A 24,482-nucleotide genomic window follows, 5' to 3' on the forward strand; every position below is an offset into this window, starting at 1 on the left:
ATGTTTAATCTTTCACTCATCCCTGTTTGTGCGTCTGAACTTCAAACAGAATTTATATGAGAGCTGTTTTTATTTGGCCTGAATATATATCCATTAAATCTTAACATTTTATCTGTAGGACGCACTCATATTTCTGTAAACAACTGCATACATTCTCGGTTCTCTTTAAAACTTACCAGGAAAGGTTAAAGGATTTTAACATGTATAGCTTGGAGGAAAGACGAGACAGGGGGGATATGATAGAAACATTTAAATACATAAATGGAATCCGCACTGTAACGAAATCCCTGTTTAACCAACCTCAGAAACAGCATTTCGTTTGACCATACGTATTATGCTCAATTCGTATAATACTAAGAAACGAATAAAACTACCGACCCCAGGTAGCTACAGTTATGGAACTCTCTTCGGATGGAATTGCACGAACAACTGGTGAACTGAAACTTTACTCTACGTTATTGAGAACTGTGTTCGTGGGATCTGAGCGCTATTCGCTGGATAGCTTGGATCTGAGCCTATAATATGCGCTCAGATCCAAGCTATCTGGGGGTGTGTGGAACATGGGGACTTCGTTCAGCGAAACATGAGTTATTGATTTTAATACAGTTTTGTTAAAAGGTAAAAAGCACATGTTTCTCTCTGCCCGGAGATAATTAGGTTCTCTGCAACCACTTAAGTTAATTATCTCCAGGATAGAGAGGAGGGGTAAGTTAATTATCTCTAGGATACAGAGGAGGGGTTACACTCTTCCTGTGGGTGTGTATAAGAATTGTACTGTATACTGATTGGTTCTGCATATTTTGTTACAGTCTTCCACAAGGTCCCATGTGGGAGTTCCCTTGCTGGGAGACCATCATAAAAGGGCTGATTTTGGCCATCAATAAACACATTAGTTTTACCCCTTCATGAAGTCTCGACTCATGTTTGGGGAATTGGGAGCTATAATCACTACTTCACTCTTTTCAGCTTGGACTTCGGGAGACGCTTCAAGGATCAGCGCTGCACGGATAGCAGGATCCTTTACAAGCACATTAAAGGAGGAGACTATATTTAAAAGAAGAAAGACTACCACAACAAGAGGACATAGTCTTAAATTAGAGGGACAAAGGTTTAAATATAATATCAGGAAGTATTACTTTACTTAGAGGGTAGTGGATGCATGGAATAGCCTTCCAGCTGAAGTGGTAGAGGTTAACACAGTAAAGGAGTTTAAGCATGCGTGGGATAGGCATAAGGCTATCCTAACTATAAGATAAGGCCAGGGACTAATGAAAGTATTTAGAAAATTGGGCAGACTAGATGGGCCGATTGGTTCTTATCTGCCGTCACATTCTATGTTTCTATATCACGACAACTGCCCTATCAAATGGAAGATAAAATGGTTGACTTTTATTAAGAATCGTTTAATGCAAAAGTGACTGTGCACAAAAGTTTTTCTGCCTGCAGTATAGTAGGTCACCATGAAATGTTTTAACTCATTAGCAAAGCCCTGACTAAGAGCATTCATTGACTCTCCCTTGATGATCACAAATGTATAAGAAACACAACTCCGAAATCAAACAAACCTCTGTGTTTTCTCTCGACTAGGTGTAGAGGGCAGAAAATGAACAGCCTTACTGAATATACAAGGAAAGTATACCTGCACACACTTAAACTATTCAAGTGTTGAGTATGTAAAAATATAAAAAAAAAAAAAAAAAAAGTATAAATGCATGCTAAGTATCTATCTGCCTGGGTGTCTTTGGCTAATAATTTGATATATAACATTTACTTCTATTTATACGTTGCTACAACATACGTGAACGTCTGTTCTGTCCGCAATCCATTTTGCAAGCTGCTCGGCCGCGAAACCAATTCGTTGCAAGTCGAAGGTGTCAGCCCTCTTAGGCTTTCCTTTTGCAGGAAAATGCATAAATGTTGGAGCAGAATTCATATTGAGCTGCAAAATAAGTAAATAAATGAATGAAAAAAGAATAGAATCAGTAGAGTACTAAGGTATTCCAAAGGGGGGGGGGGACGGTGACAGGGTGAAGGTGTGTTTACAGAGCACCCCCATTCCCCCACTGTCACTCAATGCATTGTAATGTGGCCAATCAATATCACACGGTCAGACAGGGAGCTATAGGCAGCATGTAGTACGAGGAAAGGGATGTTGCTGATTGGAGTCTTAGACTCTTAGTGGCAGACGGGAAGTGGACCCTTCCACTTCCTGTCCAGCCTCACAAACAGACACTGGACGAGCTGGGACAGCAATGGGTTTTACACCCGCTATAACTGTTCCTGCAGCTCTGCTATTAAAGGAACACTATAGTCACTTAAATTACTTTAGCTAAATAAAGCAGTTTTAGTTTATAGATCATTCCCCTGCAATTTCACTGCTCAATTCACTGTCATTTAGGAGTGAAATCACTTTGTTTCTGTTTATGCAGCCCTAGCCACACCTCCCCTGGCTATGATTGACAGAGCCTGCATGAAAAAAAAACTGGTTTCACTTTCAAACAGATGTAATTTACCTTAAATAATTGTATCTCAATCTCTAAATGGAACTTTAATCACATACTGGAGGCTCTTGCAGGGTCTAGCAAGCTATTAACATAGCAGGGGATAAGAAAATCTTAATTAAACAGAACTTGCAATAAAGAAAGCCTAAATAGGGCTCTCTTTACAGGAAGTGTTTATGGAAGGCTGTGCAAGTCACATGCAGGGAGGTGTGACTAGGGTTCATAAACAAAGGGATTTAACTCCTAAATGGCAGAGGATTGAGCAGTGAGGCTGCAGGGGCATGTTATATACACCAAAACTGCTTTATTAAGCTAAAGTTGTTCAGGTGACTATAGTGTCCCTTTAAGGCTGACTAAGCTACAGAGGACACAGGCCAAGGCCCCTAGTACTTGTGTCCCCATCAGCCCAATTAATCACAGTATAAGTGCTGGAAACAGACGCCCCTTAGTAGCCAGACACCCGTACGCACGTGCCCACTCTACCCAAAGGGGAAATCTGGCCCTGGTTTAATATTTATAAACACGTGAAGGCACATTGTTTACATATTAAGGTTCAATAAATATTAATGGTGGATTAACAGACACAATAGAGGGAAAGTTGGAGTTATGAGATACACACAATAGACTGAGGGTGTGTGGAGAATCACAACCTAATATTTTATATTTGGAAGGGGGGAAACACACTATTTCCTCCAGGGTCCAGATAACCTATTGTCTCTGTCTTACAAACACATACACAGCCCTGTGAATGCTGCAGAGTCATACATTGTGTTACACATTGAGGTTCTGTGCGTGAGAGCCTGGATTGTGATCAGTCTATATTGACACCACTATATGTGATCTGTATTTAAGAAACCTATTACTCACCGCCAGGGCCTTCTTCATGCAAGGTATGCTAGAGCTGTGTCTTCCAGGGATGGCTAGCAGTGACACTGCAGACAATAGAACAGGGCTCGATATATCCTAGGCGCCAGGTCACCATGGCAACTTGGAATTTTGTCCTGGTGCCTGGGATTTGCGAGCCTGTTCAGCCCCCGGGGTAAGATGGGAGCCAGGCAGGAAGCTAATGCAGAGCGGAGGCAGGCAGGCGGTCGGCTGAGGTTTGCTCTCTTGTGCGCCCTCCAGTGATGCCTGGAGCTGGAATACGACGTCACTTCGGCCTGGGCATCACTTAACAGCACTCTAGGGAGCAGAGCAGGGAGATGACTGCAGCTCCACTGCAGCTCCACTGGACCCCAAGGAAAGCCAATCCACACCAGCTCTCCCAAAGCTGGGACGCTGGGTGGACACATTAAAATAAAAAATTGTGGGGGGCGTGGCCGACCACGGAGCAAGATGGCCGCATGAATTCTTGCTCTGGCACCCTGGGCACATAATCCACATTAATCTGGCGACATAACGCTGCATCCAACAGAATTTAAACAAAATGTCTCACAACAAAAGCAAAAAGAACTCGGCCAAACCGGACAAGATGCATTTTTTCAACCAGAAACAGCCACAACTGGTTGAGTCGCACCAGGCCGCACATGACACCGGAGACCCAGGCTCAGAGGCCGGAATGCAAGGCCGGGGACCCGGCTTACAAGCAGACTCTGCCCCAATTACGAAGGCAGACCTCACTGCAGCACTGGAAACTCTCTCCAACAAATTAGTGACCACATGGCAGCACACAGCGGACGCCATGCGGAGGGACATACAAGAGCTAGGGAAGCGGACATCCCACATGGAAGATAAGTGTGATGAATTTGCAACAGCTCACAACGACCTGGCAGGGACCGTGGAACAATTAAAGACGAAACTTACCTACATGGAAGAAAAACTGGCGGATCTCGAGGATAGGTCCCGCCGAAATAATCTCCGTTTGAGAGGCATCCCAGAGGAGGTAACAACCGCTGAACTCCCAGCCTATGTACGTACGTTACTGCATGCACATGCCCCAGACGTACCAACGGACATGTTGCTGGTAGACAGGGTGCACCGCATCCCGAAACCTCGCTTCCTCCCGCAGTCAGTTCCGAGGGATGTACTCCTGCGCGCCCACTACTATCATATCAAAGAAATAATCCTCCGGAGCAGCAAGATGAGGGCGAAGCCGCCAACAGAATTCCCCAACGTGAAAATCTTTGCGGACTTCTCAGCGACAACACTCAAGAGGAGGAAAGAATTTCATCAAATTACTACCACACTACGCGCACAAGGCCTAAGGTACAGATGGGGGTTTCCCACCAAACTTATCATCACTAAAGATGGCGACACCACTATCATACCCACCCCCGAAGAGGGCCTGAAGCAATTGAAGGCCTGGGACCTGCCTGTGGAGGCACCCGAACATCAAACGAAATCGTCCGGGCACTTCAAGCCCGACTGGAAGAAAACCTCTAAAGGACATTAAAGCCAGTTGACTCACTGGTTTATGAGACTGAGACAAAATCAAATTAACAAGCACGGACTCAATGGGACCGGGCCGGGCAAACATCGTTAGATCGGGGCCTCCCGCCGAAACAGTAAACTGTGACGAAGTGTAAACGGAGCAGGAACCGAACCGGGGGTCCCCGATCGAGGTAAGCCGGCACAAACCACAGGGCCTCCCTTATATACCCTTGTACGAGAACACGAGACTTACCTCTGTGAAAGGGCGAGAGAATCCATCACCGCCATTACTCTGGGCCTCCCGCCACTTCGACAACGAGGCGCAAGCAGAGCCGGGGTGGACGTGGGGGTCCTGGGCCCACACACACTCAACACGAACTGTGTAGCCATCTCCTGGCAAGAGGTATGTGGGTCACGAATAGACTGTTCAAAACCTAACCTTCTCGGACCGGGTCTTCTACCGGCCCGTGACGAGGCTCAAGCAGAGCGGGAGCCGCGGTGGGAGCCCCGGACCCGCATTAGTGAGAACAGGACACACCACCTTCCCCCCCTGAAATAGGTGCTACGTGGAGAGCCAATATAACTTTCCCGGTCTCTCCCGGTCTCTCCCGATCAGCCTGAGTAACTGGGCCTCGAGCCGCACTGGCGACGAAGTGCAAACAGAGCCGGTGCGGATGTAGAGACCGAGGCAGAACCCACAGCTTTGACTCAACATGCACGAGCGGTATTCCCCAAGAAGAACCATGTACTTTTTATTTTTTATTTCGGCTCTCTTTCCCCTTTCCCCTTCTCTTATGCTTACAAATGGAACAGACAGGCCGCATGTGGACTACTCATACGGAGCTGGGACTTCCCGCCGGCCTGTGACGAGGCGTGAGCAGAGCCGGTACCGGCGCGGAGTCCCCTGGGTCCGGACTAACATATGTGAGTGTGCCAAATATCTTTGCAGTTCCCCCAAACTTCAGAGCACCATCGAGGTGAGAATCCCCGAGCACGGCTCGTACCACGCATCACAGGACATGTGTCGCTCCACAGAGCCGGGGAACCCAAGAATAGAGACTCAATACAAAACCATGGCCTGCTAGACATGTACCATAAAAATGTAATGTATTGGGGAACGAAACATGGTATAATAGACAGAAAAAGCAACTGGGGAAGGGACAGGATAAAAATGAGGGGATAGAGTGGGAGGGAATGATTGTATGGGGTTTGTGGGGAGGGGGTGGGGGACGATGGCAAGTCAGATGGGAGGTAATGGGGAAGATCCGTTATGGAATCTTGAGCAAGGGGAAGTTAGGTGGTATATACAATGTGTTAATATGCTAACTGATATGTCGACCCCCCTACTTACCTACGGGCCCCACAGACCATAACATACTAAGCCACACGTATTGGTTACACCCATGACGAACCACATGACAATACAGAGATACTAAAGAGCCCCAGGAGCCGCAACTAAACCCCGGTCCCAGGCCCGAACCCAAGCCCGTGCACCTTATGTAAGCGAAAGCAGCCAAATAAAAGAGCTAAACCGAGCCCAGAAGGGCGCCAACGACCACGCAAATGGAGGAAAGGAATTTCTCCACTTCCCCGAGTGTGGAATACCCACACGAGATCTCCAAAGGAGATACCATGTACATAGTTATCCCACCTCCCCTATATCACCTACCCTTAACCCCACCAAGACCACGATCGCTCAAATTCCTAATGATAACATACACAATACGCAACTCACACCACTATCAACTACCCTATAGAGGCAATGGCCCCAAGATCTGCTACCACAATCAAAGTGGCCTACCAAGGGACACATATAAAACACATAAGAGGCAGAGGGACAAAACTCCCCACAAGATAAAAAAAAAACAAAAACAAAAAAAAAAAAAAAAAAAACGAAACAATGCAAATCAGGGCATACCGCCCAAACACAAAAGCAACCTTTTAAAATCCAATAAGTAAAGTATGAAAATACAAACCATAAATGCTCGTGGCCTTAACACGCCACACAAAAGGAGGCTTCTCCTTGAAGATGCGACTCGAGCAAAAGTGGATGTACTTTGCGTACAAGAGACGCACTTTGTCCACAACAGGGTTCCGGCCTTCGCCAGTAGGGACTACCCTGTACAATACCACTCAACTTATTCCACAAAGTCACGAGGGGTCTCCATTCTTATTCACAAATCAGTATCATTCGAACTTCTAACCCTAAAAAAAGATGCACAAGGCAGATACCTGATATTAGGCTGTACACTAAACAACTCTTTATACACTCTGGTGAGTGTATATGGACCCAACACTAATCAAAGAAATTTTCTGAATAAGGTCCTCAACAAAATTCACACTACCCAAAAACAGTCCATAATCCTGTGTGGAGACCTGAATCACGTACTGCAACCTAAACTTGATACTACATTAACAGACAAATCACCCAGACTCAAACAATTACGTAAACAAGCGACAGAGATTATGAAAATACTGACGGACCATGATCTATATGACACATGGAGGTCCCAATACCCCAATGGTCGAGAATACTCATTCTACTCCCCGGTACATGGCACGTACACGAGAATAGACTATATATTTACATCTGGGAACCTGCTTCCACACGTAGAACACAGTAAGATAGGGAATATTGTATGGTCTGACCATGCCCCGGTGCATCTATCCCTAAGGGATGCTTTCAACTTCCGTGGGACTACACAATGGCGTCTGAATGACACCCTACTATATGATCAGGAGTTCTGCTCCAAACTCACAGACGAACTAACATCATACTTCAGCACTAATGACACACCGGACACCTCCCCTGCTACTCTATGGCAGGCCCACAAGGCGGTCATAAGGGGCATTCTCATAAGCCAATCATCATATCTACACCGACGATCAAAAACAGAGTACATGGAGCTCCTGCGAGCACTAAGGGACACAACTGCTGCACATACGCAAAACCCATCCCCATCCTCGCAACTCCGCATTGACCAACTGAGACAGAAACTGAATGACATACAATTACGCAACACAGCACTTCTGACACATAGGTTAAAATTGAATACATACACCCAAGGTAACAAAGCAGGGAAAACACTAGCAGCGCTTCTGAAGCACAAAAGACAAAATGCAAAAATACCATATCTTGTAAACTCACAAGGAAATAAAGTGCATAACCCTCAGACTATAAATGACATGATGGCGGAATACTATGAGACTCTATATAACCTACGGACGGACAAACAAACACACCAACCCACAAACACGGACATAGAGAAATTCTTAGCCGACATTAAACTACCCAACTTACCAATACAATCCCAAAAAATGCTGGAGGATCACATTACCCAAACTGAAATTGCAGACACGATTAAAGCCCTCCCAAAGGGGAAATCACCTGGCCCGGACGGGTTCACAAATATCTACTACAAAACCTTTGCACATATTTTGATCCCCACATTAGAAAAACTATACAATAACATTATCACCACAGGAACTATTCCGAAAGAAATGTTAATAGCTCACATAACCACCCTACCAAAGCCAGGGAAACCCCCACACAAATGCCAAAATCTACGCCCCATATCACTATTAAATACTGACTTAAAAATATTATCGAAGATATACGCCAACAGACTAGGTACCATTATACCATCCCTAATCAATGCCGACCAGGTGGGCTTCGTTCGAGGCAGGCAGGGATCGGATGGAACCAGAAAACTGATCAACATCCTTCACAAGATCCAGAAAACGGGGGAACCCAGTGTGGCTCTGTCACTGGACGCGGAGAAGGCGTTTGACAGGCTACACTGGGGATACCTAAAAGCAGTACTAAGGGAATTTGAGTTCCCAAACAGCTTCATTACACTAGTCTCAACAATTTATGACAATCCAACAGCAAAAATAGTCAACGGGGGGTTCTCCTCCAGGCCATTCCACATCTCAAACGGGTCGAGGCAGGGCTGCCCACTGTCACCCCTACTATACATTTTAGCTTTGGAACCACTAGCACAAAGTATAAGGGACTCTGATAACATACAAGGGATCCAAATAGGCGAGAGCTCGCATAAGATTACTCTGTTCGCAGACGATGTCATGCTTACCTTGGCTAAACCTGATATCTCTCTACCGGCTCTTCAATCTTTAATACAACACTTTAGCAACTGCTCATATTACAAATTAAATGTTACCAAGACGCAGGCTATGGGTCTCAATATCGCAGAGGACCAACTAGCAGTCCTACGCAGCTCACATGCATACGACTGGAAAAGCGACCACCTAACCTTCCTAGGTATCAATCTCACACCGTCCCTGCATAAACTACACAAGGCGAACTACACAAAATTATTAAAAGACATTAGATACCAACTCCAAGGCTGGACAGGGAAATATGTCTCATGGTTAGGTAGAATCGCGGCAGTGAAAATGATGGTTCTGCCGAAACTACAATACTTGTTTAGGACTCTTCAGGTCAGAGTGCCGATACATTTCCTCACAGAAGCCCAACGAGTCCTGAACCAATTCATTTGGGGGGGGAAAAGACCCAGAGTTGCGGCAAGTATACTATATAGACCCTTTAAGGCAGGGGGAATGGGAGTACCGGATGTGAGAAAATATTATACAGCAGCCATGTTAAACACACTCATATCCACCTTCCACCACAAAACACCGCAGATCTGGAGCCAAATAGAGGCGGCACACACAGATGGGACTATGCTACCCACGCTCATATGGATACCCAAACATAAACGACCTAAATACACAGACATATGCCCCACAACGGAGGCAACACTCCATGTCTGGGACAACTACTATAGAAAACAATACACAGCGACACACATCTCCCAAGCTCTACGGATCCAAGCTCTCAAAATCCTGATCCCCGGATTTGATTGTGGAGTGTGGAACAGATGTGGCATCGACAACATCTCCCAGCTAATGACGAAAGGCCGACTAACGGACTTTCCAACATTGGTTGAGATGTTTAATATCCCAAATAAAGCATATTTTTCTTACCTGCAATTGCAGTCTTGGATGCTCAAACATATGACACAGCATAAGTCACAAAACCAGGGCCATGAGCCCACTGATATGGAAAATCTATGCACTACGCGCAAACCTCCCCAACGGATGCTGTCAGTGTTATACAAGCTACTCCAGAAGGACGAGCAGGTAGAGACACTAAGCTATGTAAGAGCATGGGAAAAAGAATTAAATCACAACTTCTCAAGCGACACATGGTCTAAGGCCCTTACTGCACACAAACACCTCACTCTGAATGCATCCCACGTAGAAATTAGCAGGAAGGTGTTGTACCGATGGTATATGGTGCCAACCAGGCTACACAAAACAGATAAAGGCAAATCAGCTGAATGCTGGAGATGCAAGAAGGAAGCGGGAACAATGACCCACATATGGTGGTCATGTCCAGCGCTCAAATCCTTTTGGGAAGGTATTTCAAAAGCCATATTGGAGGTAACAGGTACCACAATGCCTCATACGCCAGAAACGTACCTACTATTAATACTGCCATCAAAAATGCATAAGGCCGACAAATACCTAGCCTACCACATAGTCATAGCAGCACTCACGTCAATTAGCAGAACATGGCTAAACACAAACCCACCCAGTGTTGACCAATGCATTACCTCAATAGACACCACTAAGAAATACGAAAAGGCAGCACGACGATTACGAACCACAAACAAATATTGGCAAACAGCATGGGAAAAATGGGACACATGGTGCAAAGCAACCAGAAGGTGTACTCCAACATAGCACCAAGCCATCGCACCCACCTACATTTCCCGGAGTAGCAAACACTGAGGAAAGTGATCGACCCCTCTCCCCTTGCCCTACCCTTTCTTCCCCTCCCATACCCCCCTTAATATGTTAAAATATGTAAATCTTTATAATCATCAGATGAACGAGAACGGGAACAATTGCAGTTCATGTATAACACTTTTATAGGTTCCTGAAAATGTTTGACGACAACATGCACTGTTTATGATGTAACCTTTATGCGATGTAATTATGCTCGTTTGTCTGTTTTTTTTTTCCTTTTTGAAAATTCAATAAAATATTGAACATAAAAAAAAAATAAAAAATTGTGAGTGTTGCAGTATCAGTGTGTATGCATGTGTGTCAGTGTGTGAGTGTTGCAGTATCAGTGAGTGCGTCTGGTTAGGTGGCCGGCCTACCTCCAATTACATGGCAAAGGTGTTTTTAGTCAACTTTTTTTCCCATGCCGTGCCGGTCGCTGTTGGCATCTCCTCCATGGCTGAGATCATCACTCTCGATAACCTCTGCCAATCCAATGCTTTCCCGCATTCAGCCGAGGAGGAGGAGAGGAGGGGGAGGAGGGTTGGGGGGGAGGGAGAGGATGCAGGCAGCAGATCCTCTGTGATGCCGGGAGCCAGAATATTACATCATTCTGGCCTTGGCATCATTCTGGGGGCACGCTCAGGGCACTATAGTGCCAGGAAAACATACTATAGTGGTCCTTTAAGCTGTATACTATACATTAAGCTGTATACCAGTGGCGTACATACCGCTCGCAGGGGTCACAGCTGCGACCGGGCCCGTCACTGCAGGGGGCCCAGCCGCCCTGCGGACCCCTGCAACCGGGTACCAGCTGCCATGTGTTGCGGTCATGGCCCGCGCGGCAAACCGCTGGGGCCGCATGTTCAAGGGGCCCATCGGGTGACCAATGCTGTTAAGGCAACCCGATGGCTATGGATTTCCAGGGGGCTATGGACCACTGCTGGGAGGGAGTGACAGCCTCGGTCACTCCTCCCAGCTATCAGAGAGCCGTGCGGGAGGAAGGAGAGGGAGTTAGAGTGGGAACTGCAGAGATACCCCTCCCTGCAGAGCCCCCTCCCTGCACAGATCCCCTCTCCCTTACCTCCCTGCACCGCCTACCTCCTTTACAGTCCCCATCCCTCCCCTGCACTGACCCCCTCTCCCCTGCACAGAGAGGGTATCTCCTCTGCACAGATACCCTCCCTCCCTGCACAGCCCCTCTCCCTGTGCAGATCCCTTCTCCTCCTGCCTCCCTGACAGTACCCCTCCCTCCCCTGCACAGACCCCTGTCCCCCCTCCCTCACATGCACAGATCCCCCTCCCTCACCCTGCACAGACCTCCTCGGTCCCTTCACAGACCCCATCCCTGCACAAATCCCCTCTCCCCCTGCCTCCCTGACAGTCTCCCTCCCTCACCTGCACAGATCCCCTCTCCCCACTCCCTCCCTGCACAGATCCCCTCTCCCCCTGCCTCCCTGACAGTCCCCCTCCTTCCCCTGCACAGATCCCTATCCTCCCCTGTGCAGATCCCCTCTCTCCCCTGCAGAGATCCCCTCCCCTGCAGAGATCCCCTCTCTACTCTGCACAGATTCCCCTCTTTACTCTGCACAGATTCCCCTCTCCCTCCCCTGCAGAGATCCCCACCCATGTGCAGATCCCCTCTCTCCCCTGCAGAGATCCTCTCCCCTGCACAGACGCCCTCTCTCCCCTGCACAGATCCCCTCTCTACTCGTCACAGATTCCCCTCTCCCTCCCCTGCACAGATCCCCTCTCCCCCTTCCTCCCTGACAGTCCCCCTCCCTCCCCTGCACAGATCCCCTCTCTCCCCTGCACGGATCCCCTTCCTTCCCTGCACAGATCCCACTCCATCCCTGCACCCTCCATAGCCGCCCTCCACACACACACACTCCCTGCCAAAAAATAAAAGTATATATTTCTTAAATGTGTATAAAAAATGTAATTGAATAAGCTGTGTTTCACTCCTAAGTGTTTCCTTTGACACCAATAAAAAGTTAAATATACTGAAGCGCTTCAGTAACAATATTTATTTAAAGGAACACTCTGCCCAAATGGGCAACCCTCCCCCCCCCCCCAAAACCTGATAAAATCACTGTTTAGTAGATATGCCCCCAATGAATTTCAAACATGTATTCATTGGATGTATATCTTAAAAAAAAAGCATGAAAAGTTTGTAAACTGTGTAACTGTGTAAACTGTGTTAGAGGCGTTGAGTATGTCTGGTGCAGCCACGAACGTCCGCCACTGCACCGGACATGACGTGACTCGAGATAGGGGTGGCAAACCCAGGGGCAGCCCTCGGTTAGCAAAAGCACTAGCTACGCCACTGCTAGTATATCATTTACAATTGTGGACAATCTATACTTTCATTCACCTGCTGGAAAACATCTGCCCCTTCATCATAGTCCACAACGGTGAAGAAAAGCTTGTTGGAGAATGATGACGAATAGCGCCACGAATTCGCCAGGACTTGGTATTCTTCGTTAGCTTGCCTGTTGGTAAAATACACATCAATAAACGCTCATCCGGCTGTGCACAGAATACAGAGAAATGCTAACCTAGTGGTTAATTGTCTATAAACCTACCTTGCATGTAGCGAATTCCAATGACGAAGAATATCAATCTTATTACTTAATGATAACTGATTTTAAACAATGATGTTATGAAAATCTATATGATTTCAAAGGTTCTCTCGTACTGAGGTGATAAACCTCACAAAAAATTATAACCAGATATTTGGGAAAACCGCAGGACAACACGTTCCCAAATTGTGTATCTGATTGTATCAATTACAAATCATGCTTCTCATATAAATCAGAAAATCGATTTTCACACAGATCTCCTCAGAAAGCAGAACTTATCCTGCAGCTAAGGATTCTGGGACGTGATATACCTTTAATTTCTGTATCCACTTTATTCATATGCTCACTTTCAAAGGACAGCAAAGTCAGGAGGGCATTAGACTTTGAGATTTGCTGAATTCCTAAACACATAGTGCCCCCCATGTGGGCCTTGTTACCTTACTAACCCCTCCCCTTTGCAAATGTTCCGACATGCATGTTTCTATGGCAATGACTTAATTTCTCCATCTATTAGCCCCACCCATTTTTATAAACAGACACACGCTTTCTGACATTCACACACTCTCACTGAGAGAGACACACTGACAGACACACTCACTGACAGACACTGATACAGACCATCAAAGACAGACACACTCCCAATGACAGACTCACAATCTCACTGAGAGAGACACACTGACAGATGCACACTCACTGACAGACACACTCACTGACAGACACTGATACAGACCATCAATAACCGTGCGCTGTATAGTGTGCGAAGGCCAGAATTATGTAATATTCCGGCTCCCATCATCACAGAGGATCTGCTGCCTGCATCCTCTCCTCCCCCCCCCCAACCCTCCTCCCCCTCCTCTCTCTCCCCCAATCAGATATCGGCAGAATAGTCAGGTGCCTGCGATTCCTTACTGAATAAGGGCCACTTCGGGAGTGCCCTAAGGTGGCCAGACAGACACCTCATAAGCCCTCTATGACAGGACTCCTCTCGGTGCCCCACAACTTCAGCCGCCCGAGCCCTCTGTACCCAAATTATGGACCACCCAAAACCCACAATGCTGAACTTGTCCAGTTCGGATCAGGATTCCAGAAGTATAAAAAGGGATGATTGATGGTAAAAAGGACTATTAATAGCTAGGAGACCGAGGGAAAACCAGAATTAGCAGTAAATAAAGTCTATACATACTACACATTTAATTAATATATAATATAGATTGTTCTGTACTGCTTCTCCTGTTTCTCCCTCTGTTGGTTACTTTTCTCATCTGATCTGTGAATCAAACAGCGAGAAAATGCTCCAATTGGTGTCCTGCAAATATAAACAGGATGTTATGTATATATTTTACAATATTGGCGCATTTTCTACTTTTTTTGTTCTTCAGATTCAGTTCCCAAATCAGACATATGACCGCAAAATGGGAAAATGGTCTGACCAATTCGAATTTTCTAGAGGGCATTGTTTAAAGCGTATAGAATGTAAGCTCGATTGAGCAGGGTCCTCTTCAACCTATCGTTCCCGTACGTTTTTTGTAATTGTCCTATTTATAGTTAAATCCCCCTCTCATAATATTGTAAAGCGCTACGGAATCTGTTGGCGCTATATAAATGGCAATAATAATAATAATAATAGTAATAATAATAACACAGGTTAAAGGTCAGATTGTGTCTGATACATTGCCACCTTTCAAGACACCATCCAAAAGGTCAGTGGTATCATTTATATAATACATATAATAATGTATATCTTGTAATTTCATACCAATTATATAATAGATATAATCATTATATCTCGTATACTCGTACCATTTATGTAAACCATATAATTGTTTATATTTCATAATCTCGTACTACTTATGTAATCCATATAATAATTTATCTCATAATCTCGTACTAATTATATAGTCCATATAATAATTTATATCTCATAATCTCGTACTATTTATGTAATAGTATAATAATTTATATCCCGTAAACTCTTACTATTTATGTAATACGTATAATAATTTATATCTCGTAAACTTGTACTTATTATGTAATCCATTTTATAATTTATATCTCGTAATCTCATACTATTTATGAAATATGTCTAATAATTTATATCACGTAAACTCTTACTATTTATGTAATCCATATAATAATTTATATCTTATGATCTCATCCTATTTATGTAATATGTATAATTATTTATATCTCATAATCTCGTACCATTTATGTAATAGTATAATCATTTATATTTTATAATCTCATAATATTTATGTAACATGTATAATTTATATCTCGTAAACTCGTACTGTCAGACCCCCGCTCCTTTGTCACCTTACCGCGCACTCCCACACAGCATCTCCCTTTCTTTTAATGGAGGCGCCGTTTCGGAGCATCCCATGAACGGCACCACGGATCGGAGTCTGCCCTCTCCACTCACACATTGGCAGAGGGGCAAAGCAATAGGAGGGACCTTTGGCGCACGCGCCGAAGCAACGCCTTCTGAAATGGACAGTGGGTTTAACTGTCAAAGGGGCGTATTTAGAAGGCGTAGTTGAAGTAAGTGGACATGCCTCTATTCCATATTTAAATTCCTCTGCTCCTAGACTAATTTCTCAGTGATACTGTCCGCCTGTGATGGTGATACCTTCAGTGCCTTCCTGGTATTTGACCCTTTCCTGATTCCCGACTACGATCCTGTGCCACCTGACCTTTTGGCTTTCCTGACTATTATTCGTTTGACCCTATTGAACTGCGAACCTGATTTTGTGCTTACGGCAATTTTCGGTATCATTGGCTTCATCTACTAAACAGTGTCCTAACACGTACCATTTATATAATACATATGATAATTTACATCTCCCAATCTTGTACTATTTATGTACAACGTATAATATTTATATCACAATTTAAAGACTGTTTCGTTATCACTAGTCAAACTAAGTTCATTCTTACCCTTTTCTGCAGGGCGCCCCAATTTTAAGCATGGTATTAGTCTGCAACACATTTTTCAATTGAATAATTATGATAAGTGGCCCTAGTGACTCAAGGGAAACATAGTCTTCAACAAATGCAGTGCCAGGCGTTAGCCATCATTTGTCTCTAGACCAACAAGACGAAGGATGCAGAGGGTTTTATACCGGATGGGTCATGGAATCACAAAAAAATGGTTCGCAAAGTGCCTTATTACAACGTATTGCAACTAAAAATAATTATAGCATTTTTAAACTACTTTTTTAAGTTGTTACATTAACCGAGTGAGCTATCTTTCCAGTTAGAAGTACAATCATTTCAATTCATTAAATAAATAACAATGAGGTTTTTATTTTGCTGATGTACCTGCAAACAGAACATTGCCTCTGAGGCTGGAGGGCGGTAAACATTACTATCACAGAATAGTTACGCGGAGGGGCTTTCACTAATCTCCGAAATTTGTCGCCATTCATACGGATGACGGACCGTCGTGAGCTCCACTCCATCATCTGCTCCACCTTTTCACTCAATAGATTCTAGAATGAAAAAAACATCTAATAATTTATCATTGAAACAGTATAAAATTATACAGCAGCTACACAGAAAGATTATTGTATCATTGCATAGTTACATAGCTAAAAAGAAACATGTCCATCAAGCTCAGCCTTTTTCACATTTGTTTTTGCCATTGATTCAAAAGAAGGACAGTTTGAAATGCTTCTAATTTTGGAACAAACTAGGAAACAAAATTCCTTCCTGACCCCTGAATGGCAGTCAGATACCTCCTTGGATCAAGAAATTATATCCCTTTATATACCTGTATATTATGTTTTTGCAAGTATTTATCCAATTGCTGTTTCAACATCTGTATAGACTCTGATAAAACCACCTCTTCCGGCAGAAAATTACACATCCTCATTGTTCTTACTATAAAAAATTTTTCTTTGCCTCAGACTAAATCTCCTTTCTTCCAGTCTAAATGCGTGACCTTGTGTCCTGTGTATAGTCCTATTTTTGAACAGATTTCCAGACAATGGTTTGTATTGGCCCCGGATAACATAATCTTAGTCATAACGGATAACGATATCTTATTACTTCTATTTCTACAAAAATGTGCAACTCTATTGAATGCCATGCAACTGTTTTACCATGTCTGTTTCTGAAGTACTTGCTAATGCTGTCGTGGCATCGCAAGCTTGTTTTTGTAATCTCATGCACGTCAAAAATAAAGAATTATTTAAAAAAAAAGTGAAAACTGTCTAAGCACCAAAACCAGTTCTACTAAATGAAGTCATTTTGAAGTGTGAAAGCTGTGCCTGCAGCCTCGCATTTGAACACTGCATTGTTTAGAAATGTTGTAGTTTCAATGAGATTTGATTGGCAGATCATGGTGATTGTGAGTCCTCAATGCTTCTCTATTATGCAATGAGAAGACTCTCCCGTCACCTGTTACTAACATTTAACAAGTTTGCCGAACTGGCCGCCACCAGGAGAGCAAAAATCAGTTGTTAGTCTGTTCAGCGCTCCCTTCGACCTGCAGTGGCATACCCTCGAGGCAGCGTGCAGCTCCATAAGGGAATCGCATGCATACTAAGTCAGCTGGGGAGCGCCTCCCCGTTGCGCTCAGCGTAGGAGCGCAGGGAGTCATGTGACTACGCAGCGCTCAGGTGGGGGCCATGGATAAAATGTGTAAGGAGGAGAAGGACATGGAATGAGTGGGGGACATTTAGAGGAGGGGGACATGGAGAGTAGGGGGACATGGGTAAGAGGGGGACATGGGTGAGAGGGGCCATGGAGGAGAGAGGACATTTAGCAGAGGGGGACATGGAGGAAAAGGACATGGAGAGGAGGGAGACATGGAGAAAAAAGAACATGGAGAGGAGTGGGACATGGAAAGGAGGGAGACGTGGAGTTGAGGGGATACATAGAGGAGAATGACATGGAGAGGAGAATGACATTGTGGCGGAACCAGCCCCGACACTTGTGCCTGGAGAGGACTGCTTGCCAGCCTCTTGCCATGTTATTATGGTCCCTGGGAGGCTTGGCCCTTGAAATAACAGATTTGGGCATATTGTATTTTATTTTGCTGCTGCTGGCCCTTTAAGAACCATCTGGGGACATACTGTGGAGTTACTGGGTGGCCACCATTTCATGTATCAGAGGCACATGGTGAGAACAATGGATGAAGCACATGGTGAGAACAATGGATGGCGGCCATTTTAACTCACAGACACTGTTTGGACTTTTCTACACGGTGCCATCTCGCCGGTATTTGGTGCACAAAGACATCGTGCAGTCGTTTTAAACTATAAAAGAGGGGACACATTAAACAGTAATTATTTTTCATATAGCCTGTATATGTTCTGCAGAATCTGCATTAAACTGTATCTTCCAAACTACTGAACGGATCTGGGTGAATTTTGGATATGTGGTTCACCCAAATCCCCCGGTTTTGGGGGTTATTGCATGTTTTGGGGTCCCTGTGATATGTTTTATAAAACTTTATTTCTCTGCCTGTGATAATTATATTAACCATTGTGTTCAGTAATCATATCACAGGCAGAGGGGAGGATTTTGTGTGGGAGTGTCTGTGTGTATTGTACGGATTGATTGGTTGTATTTCAAAACCCTGTGGGCAGTTCTATGTTTGTAGATTGGGAATAAAAGAGGCTGTATGTGCCAGTACAGTCAGTTCTGCTTGACCTCAAAAAGAAGTGTTGTCTCGTTATTGGGGGAATTGGAATGGTATGCTGATTGCCAGGAGTGTAAACTGATTGTATGCTTTTCCTGTTCAGCTGTTTACAGCATTCATATGCTTGAGAGCATTCATATGCTTCTCCGGTTCGTTGGTTGTGTTGTCTGCTGCAGTGCTTGGAGTCCTCAGGAAGCGCTAGGAGCATCCTTCAACGGAGGTACCCAGTCGGGGTGCCCGTCGATCCGTTACATTGGTGGCAAGCGGTGGGATGGCGTCCTAGTGCTAGGAGAAGCAGCTCAGAGACACTGGTAACGTTTGGAGTTACAAATTGAGGGCAACGCTAGTATCCGTACAGCGCCCCTGGCTACAGCAGGATGGAATTGGCTAGTTTTCGGACAGCGTTCCATGATGAGGAGGAGGAGGCAGCCGCAGACTAAAGGGATGCAGACAGAAAGGAACTCTGGTATGATGCCCTGGCAGATGCCCAGTGGCGGCGAGGTGAAAGTCTCCCCAGTGATGAGCAGCGGCTACAGAAGCGTGTGGCGATGCGGATGTATCTATTGGGAGAGCAGCCCCTGGATGAGTGGGTGACAAGACTAGAGACCCTGGTATGGCGAGAGATCTGGCTAGACAACGCATACCAGGCCCTCTGGTGGCATACCGTTCGACTTACCCCCTGGACGGCCGAGCATGACTTACCGGAGGGGGATGATTATGATGGCCCGGGTTTATTATGGGATGCCTTGGAGGACGACATTGATCTTGGCAGCACGGAGGGGTGTAGGTTTTGGGACATCTACGACTTCCGGATGGGCATGTATGTCTGGGCTGACGAATGCGAGGTGAGCAAAGACATGACCCACCTGGTAACAAGGGAGTGGGAGCTGGAGCAGGACTACCAACACCTGCTCAGCTTCGTGCAGCCCCAACCTACCCAACAAGCAGAACCAGACCTCCTAGACTGGTCCTGGGAAGACCCACAGATGGCAGGTGGAGATGGGACGGCGGTCTCTCTACCGGCCCTACAGGGATGCTGGGCAGTCGGCCCAGATCCCAGCGGCAGGGTGAGCTACAGGGATGCTGGGCGGTCGGCTCAGATCCCAAGCGGCAGTGTGAAATGCAGGGAGTGGAGAGCAGGGTCTTCCCTCCCCAGCGGCTGAAAGTGTGTAAGGGAGAGGAGCTTGTTACCCCCTCTCCCCAGCGGCAGCTTAGCCCACCAAGGGGAGACACTAAGTTCCCCACCGGTGCAGATGGGACCATGGTCTCTGCGCCCAAGCTACAGGGAGTACAGATGGTCCTGCTCACCAGCGGCAGTGTCTTCTACTGGGAGGGGAGAACCTTGTCCCCCCTCCCCAGCGGCAGCGTAGCCCACCAAGGGGAGACACTAAGCCCCCCACCAGCGCAGATGGGACCGTGGTCTCTCACCCAAGCTACTGGGAGTGGAGAGCAGCGTCCTCCCTCCCCAGCGGCAGAGTGTCCTACAGGGAGCAGAGACAGTTGGTCTCTCACCCCAGCGACAGGACAACTTATGGAAAGGAGAGACAGTCGGTCTCCCTCTTCAACAGCAGAGAGAGTGTCAGGGAGAGGAGCCTGCGGCTGAAAGTGTGTAAGGGAGAGGAGTTTGTTACCCCCTCTCCCCAGCGGCAGCGTAGCCCACCAAGGGGAGACACTAAGCTCCCCACCAGCGCAGATGGGACCGTGGTCTCTGCGCCCAAGCAACTGGGAGTGGAGAGCAGCGTCCTCCCTCCCCAGCGGCAGAGTGTCCTACAGGGAGCAGAGACAGTTGGTTTCTCACCCCAGCGACAGGACAACTTATGGAAAGGGGAGACAGTCGGTCTCCCTCTTCAACAGCAGAGAGAGTGTCAGGGAGGGGAGCCTGTTACCCCCTTTCCCCAGAGGCAGTGTCCTATACTAAAAGGGGAGACAGCCTGGCTTCCCCTCCAGCAGCAGCCCCAGGGCCAGAGTGAGGAGCCTACTACGCCGTTCCCTCAACTGGGCTCCAACCAGGCTACTCCCGTGGTAGTGCTGGCACCAGGGCAGAGTACCGCTGGTCTCTGCCCACCCAGCAACCCACCGATCCAGAGTGCTTGTACCCCCCAGAGCCGAGGTGGAGCTCCTGGACCTGGACAAGCGACCCACTACTCCAGGTGTAGTAACCAATTTTCGTGGGTGGGTTATACTGCGGATTCTGTTTTGTGGGTGGGTTGCTGGACTAACCAGGGCACTGACCGGCAGAAGGTCAGATACCCTGTTAGTCTGGTGGGTAAAGGGGAGAAATGTGGCGGAACCAGCCCCGCCACTTGTGCCTGGAGATGACTGCTTGCCAGCCTCTTGCCATGTTATTATGGTCCCTGGGAGGTTTGGCCCTTGAAATAACAGATTTGGGCATATTGTATTTTATTTTGCTGCTGCTGGCCCTTTAAGAGCCATCTGGGGACATACTGTGGAGTTACTGGGTGGCCACCATTTCATGTATCAGAGGCACATGGTGAGAACAATGAATGAAGCACATGGTGAAAACAATGGATGGCGGCCATTTTAACTCACAGACACTGTTTGGACTTTTCTACACGGTGCCATCTCGCCGGTATTTGGTGCACAAAGACATCGTGCAGTCGTTTTAAACTATAAAACAGGGGACACATTATACAGTAATTATTTTTCATATAGCCTGTATATGTTCTGCGGAATCTGCATTAAACTGTATCTTCCAAACTACTGAACGAATCTGGGTGAATTTTGGATAGATGGTTCACCCAGATCCCCCGGTTCCGAGGGAGTGTCTGTGTGTATTGTACGGATTGATTGGTTGTATTTCAAAACCCTGTGGGCAGTTCTATGTTTGTAGATTGGGAATAAAAGAGGCTGTATGTGCCAGTACAGTCAGTTCTGCTTGACCTCAAAACGAAGTGTTGTCTCGTTATTGGGGGAATTGGATTGTATGCTGATTGCCAGGAGTGTAAGCTGATTGTATGCTTTTCCTGTTCAGCTGTTTACAGCATTCATATGCTTGAGAGCATTCATATGCTTCTCCGGTTCGGTGGTTGTGTTGTCTGCTGCAGTGCTTGGAGTCCTCAGGAAGCGCTAGGAGCATCCTTCAACGGAGGTACCAAGTCGGGGTGCCCGTTGATCCGTTACAAACATGGATGGGAAGGGGACATGGAGAGGAGGGGACATGGAGGAGAAGGACATGGAGAGGAGGTGGACATGGAGAGGAGGGGAACATGAAGAGGAGAATGACATGGAGGAGAAGGACATGGAGAGGAGGGGGACATAGATGGAATTGGTAAGTGGACAAGAAGAAGGACATGGAGAGAAGGGGGATATGGATGTAATTGGTAAGGGGACATAGAGGGAGAGGGGGGACATGGGTGGAAGGGGGAGACATGGATAGAAGGGGGAGACATGGCTGGTAGGGGTACATGGAGGGGAGGGGAAAGGGGACATGAAGGGAAAAGACATGGATGGAAGAGGTAGCAGGACATATAGGGACAGGGGACATGGATGAAAGGGATAAAGGGACATGGAGGGGAAAGAGCGAGAGACATGGATGGAAGAGGTAGCAGGACATATAGGGACAGGGGACATGGATGAAAGGGATAAAGGGACATGGAGGGGAAAGAGAGAGAGAGACATGGATGGAAGGAGGGATGTCACCCTCCCACGTACACTGTCACCTTCCCACACACACTGTCACCATCACCACACATTGTCACACTGTTACCCTCACTGGAGGCAGAGAGGCTAGTGGCAGAGAGATGGCACCGAGAGGCTAAGGGCAGAGAGATGGCACAGAGAGGCTAAGGGCAGAGAGATGGCACAGAGACGCTAGTGGCGTTGCTGGCAGAGAGATGGCACGCACAGGCTAAGGGCAGAATGGCATTGATAGGCTGTTTGGGGGCACATGTGGTTTATTGGCATGATATACAAATGTTATGAATGTATTGCTCTTTGGCATGATATACCTAGTTTATGTATTTATTGCTTCATTGGTGTGATATACCAGGTGTATGCATTTACTTTCCATTGGCGTGATATACCTAGTTTATGTATTTATTGTTCATTGCATGGTATACCTAATTTTTCGTATATTCTGCTCATTGGCAAGATATACAAAGTTTATGCATTTAATGCATTAATAGCATTCCCTTTGCCCCCCAGAATATATATGTGTGACTGTGTCGATGTGACTGTGTCGATGTGCTTGTGTGTGCATGACGGGGGAGGGAGTAGTAGGGGGTGGAGGCAGCACATTGTCTCGGGCTGGTCCTGTGGATTTGGAAACATGTAAAAAGTCAGAACTGGTTACTAAAATTTTTGAACCCCACTACTGGTTCTGGCTAGACTAACCTTTTCTGAGCTGGCAGAGAACAGGGAGATCGGACTGAGGGGAGGAGAGAAGAGGCATGCTGGGAATGCCGTTCTATGACTGGTTGTCTGGCGTCAGCATGATGGAGGTGCTGGCGTCAGACTCCAGTTTTGCACAGAATTCCTATCAGCCAGCACAGAACAACGTTCAACAACGTTTGAAGACGTTGCGGGTGGTGAAGTTACAACTCTGGCAGCTAAGGGGTTAAACTATTTCTATGTGCAGCGTTTCAAAGCGAAATGCTCCACGTAGAGACGCCAGGCACCATGCCCACTTCCAATCATTGAAGTGCTCATGGTGCTTGGAATAACCCTTTAAGCTAACCTGTAAACAAAAAAAATGTATATTTAATCTAAAGCAGTAAAGGTACAACATCCGGTTTATTATAAAAACGTAGTGTATATTACAAGCTATTGTATGTACAGACAGAATACAGATAAATTATACTGGAATACGTGAAATGCATTTTGTTAAAAGACGAGAGCACAGACTCCCACTGAATAATGTTATGTTCACATATGAAGTGGAATTATTTTTTAATGAAAATTTTATATAACGAATATAGACAAAATTACAATTCCACAATTTGTGAATAAGAAGAAGTTTCTGTTTGTGTAAATAACTAAAATAATTTAACCTTTAAACGGCGCAATCTGTATTCCCAGGGAAAGGGGCAATCCTTGGAGGGCTATTAAATAGGAAAGAGACATTCTGATACATAGTATCACCATAGCAGCACCATAGCAGCAGGAAACAAATACAAGCAGCTTAACCATTGAATGACCACAAACCTCTTTCTTCTTCTGCCCTCCTCCATACCCCAGGCACAGAGTCAGGATCAGAAAAGCCTTAACAATCAGCAGACGCTTCATTGATGCTTTAGTGTTCCACGCCATCATTCTCTAAAACCACATCCCCATCACCACCTGCTTTATGGTTATCAGCTTAGTCATTGGCCACAAAAACAGCCAATCAGTGCAAAAGGAGGAAGCAAAGCATGACTGTCATTGTAGTTTTTACTCATTCATCAGGGCTCTGCCTGAGCAATGGGATATTATGCTCCCTCGAATCAATTGAACCCTGACGGTGGTTATACACTAAAGTGTGCGGTGTCAGGAACTCAAATGTAGTCCACGGGGAGTTTAAATATTTAGCTGCACTGAAAGCACAGCGACTACAGAGACGGCCGCTATATTCCTCGT

At 46.1% G+C, this 24,482-nt stretch overlaps 1 protein-coding gene across 1 annotated transcript in view; it reads right to left on the reverse strand.

Moving 5' to 3' along the window:
- The window catches only part of TUSC3 (tumor suppressor candidate 3), a 47,554-nt gene extending 23,355 nt beyond the window's left edge, over positions 1 to 24,199 (reverse strand). The window contains exons 1-4 of the mRNA XM_063453426.1: positions 24,072 to 24,199; positions 16,583 to 16,752; positions 13,057 to 13,174; positions 1,799 to 1,939 (exon numbers count right to left, since the gene is read on the reverse strand). Of these exons, the coding sequence (XP_063309496.1) occupies positions 1,799 to 1,939; positions 13,057 to 13,174; positions 16,583 to 16,752; positions 24,072 to 24,179 (537 nt within the window). The 5' untranslated portion in view covers positions 24,180 to 24,199. The remainder of the gene's footprint in view (positions 1 to 1,798; positions 1,940 to 13,056; positions 13,175 to 16,582; positions 16,753 to 24,071) is intronic.
- Positions 24,200 to 24,482: the final 283 nt, after the last annotated feature.

The sequence above is a fragment of the Pelobates fuscus genome, chromosome 5 (genome assembly GCF_036172605.1).
Source record: "Pelobates fuscus isolate aPelFus1 chromosome 5, aPelFus1.pri, whole genome shotgun sequence".
NCBI lineage: Eukaryota > Metazoa > Chordata > Amphibia > Anura > Pelobatidae > Pelobates > Pelobates fuscus.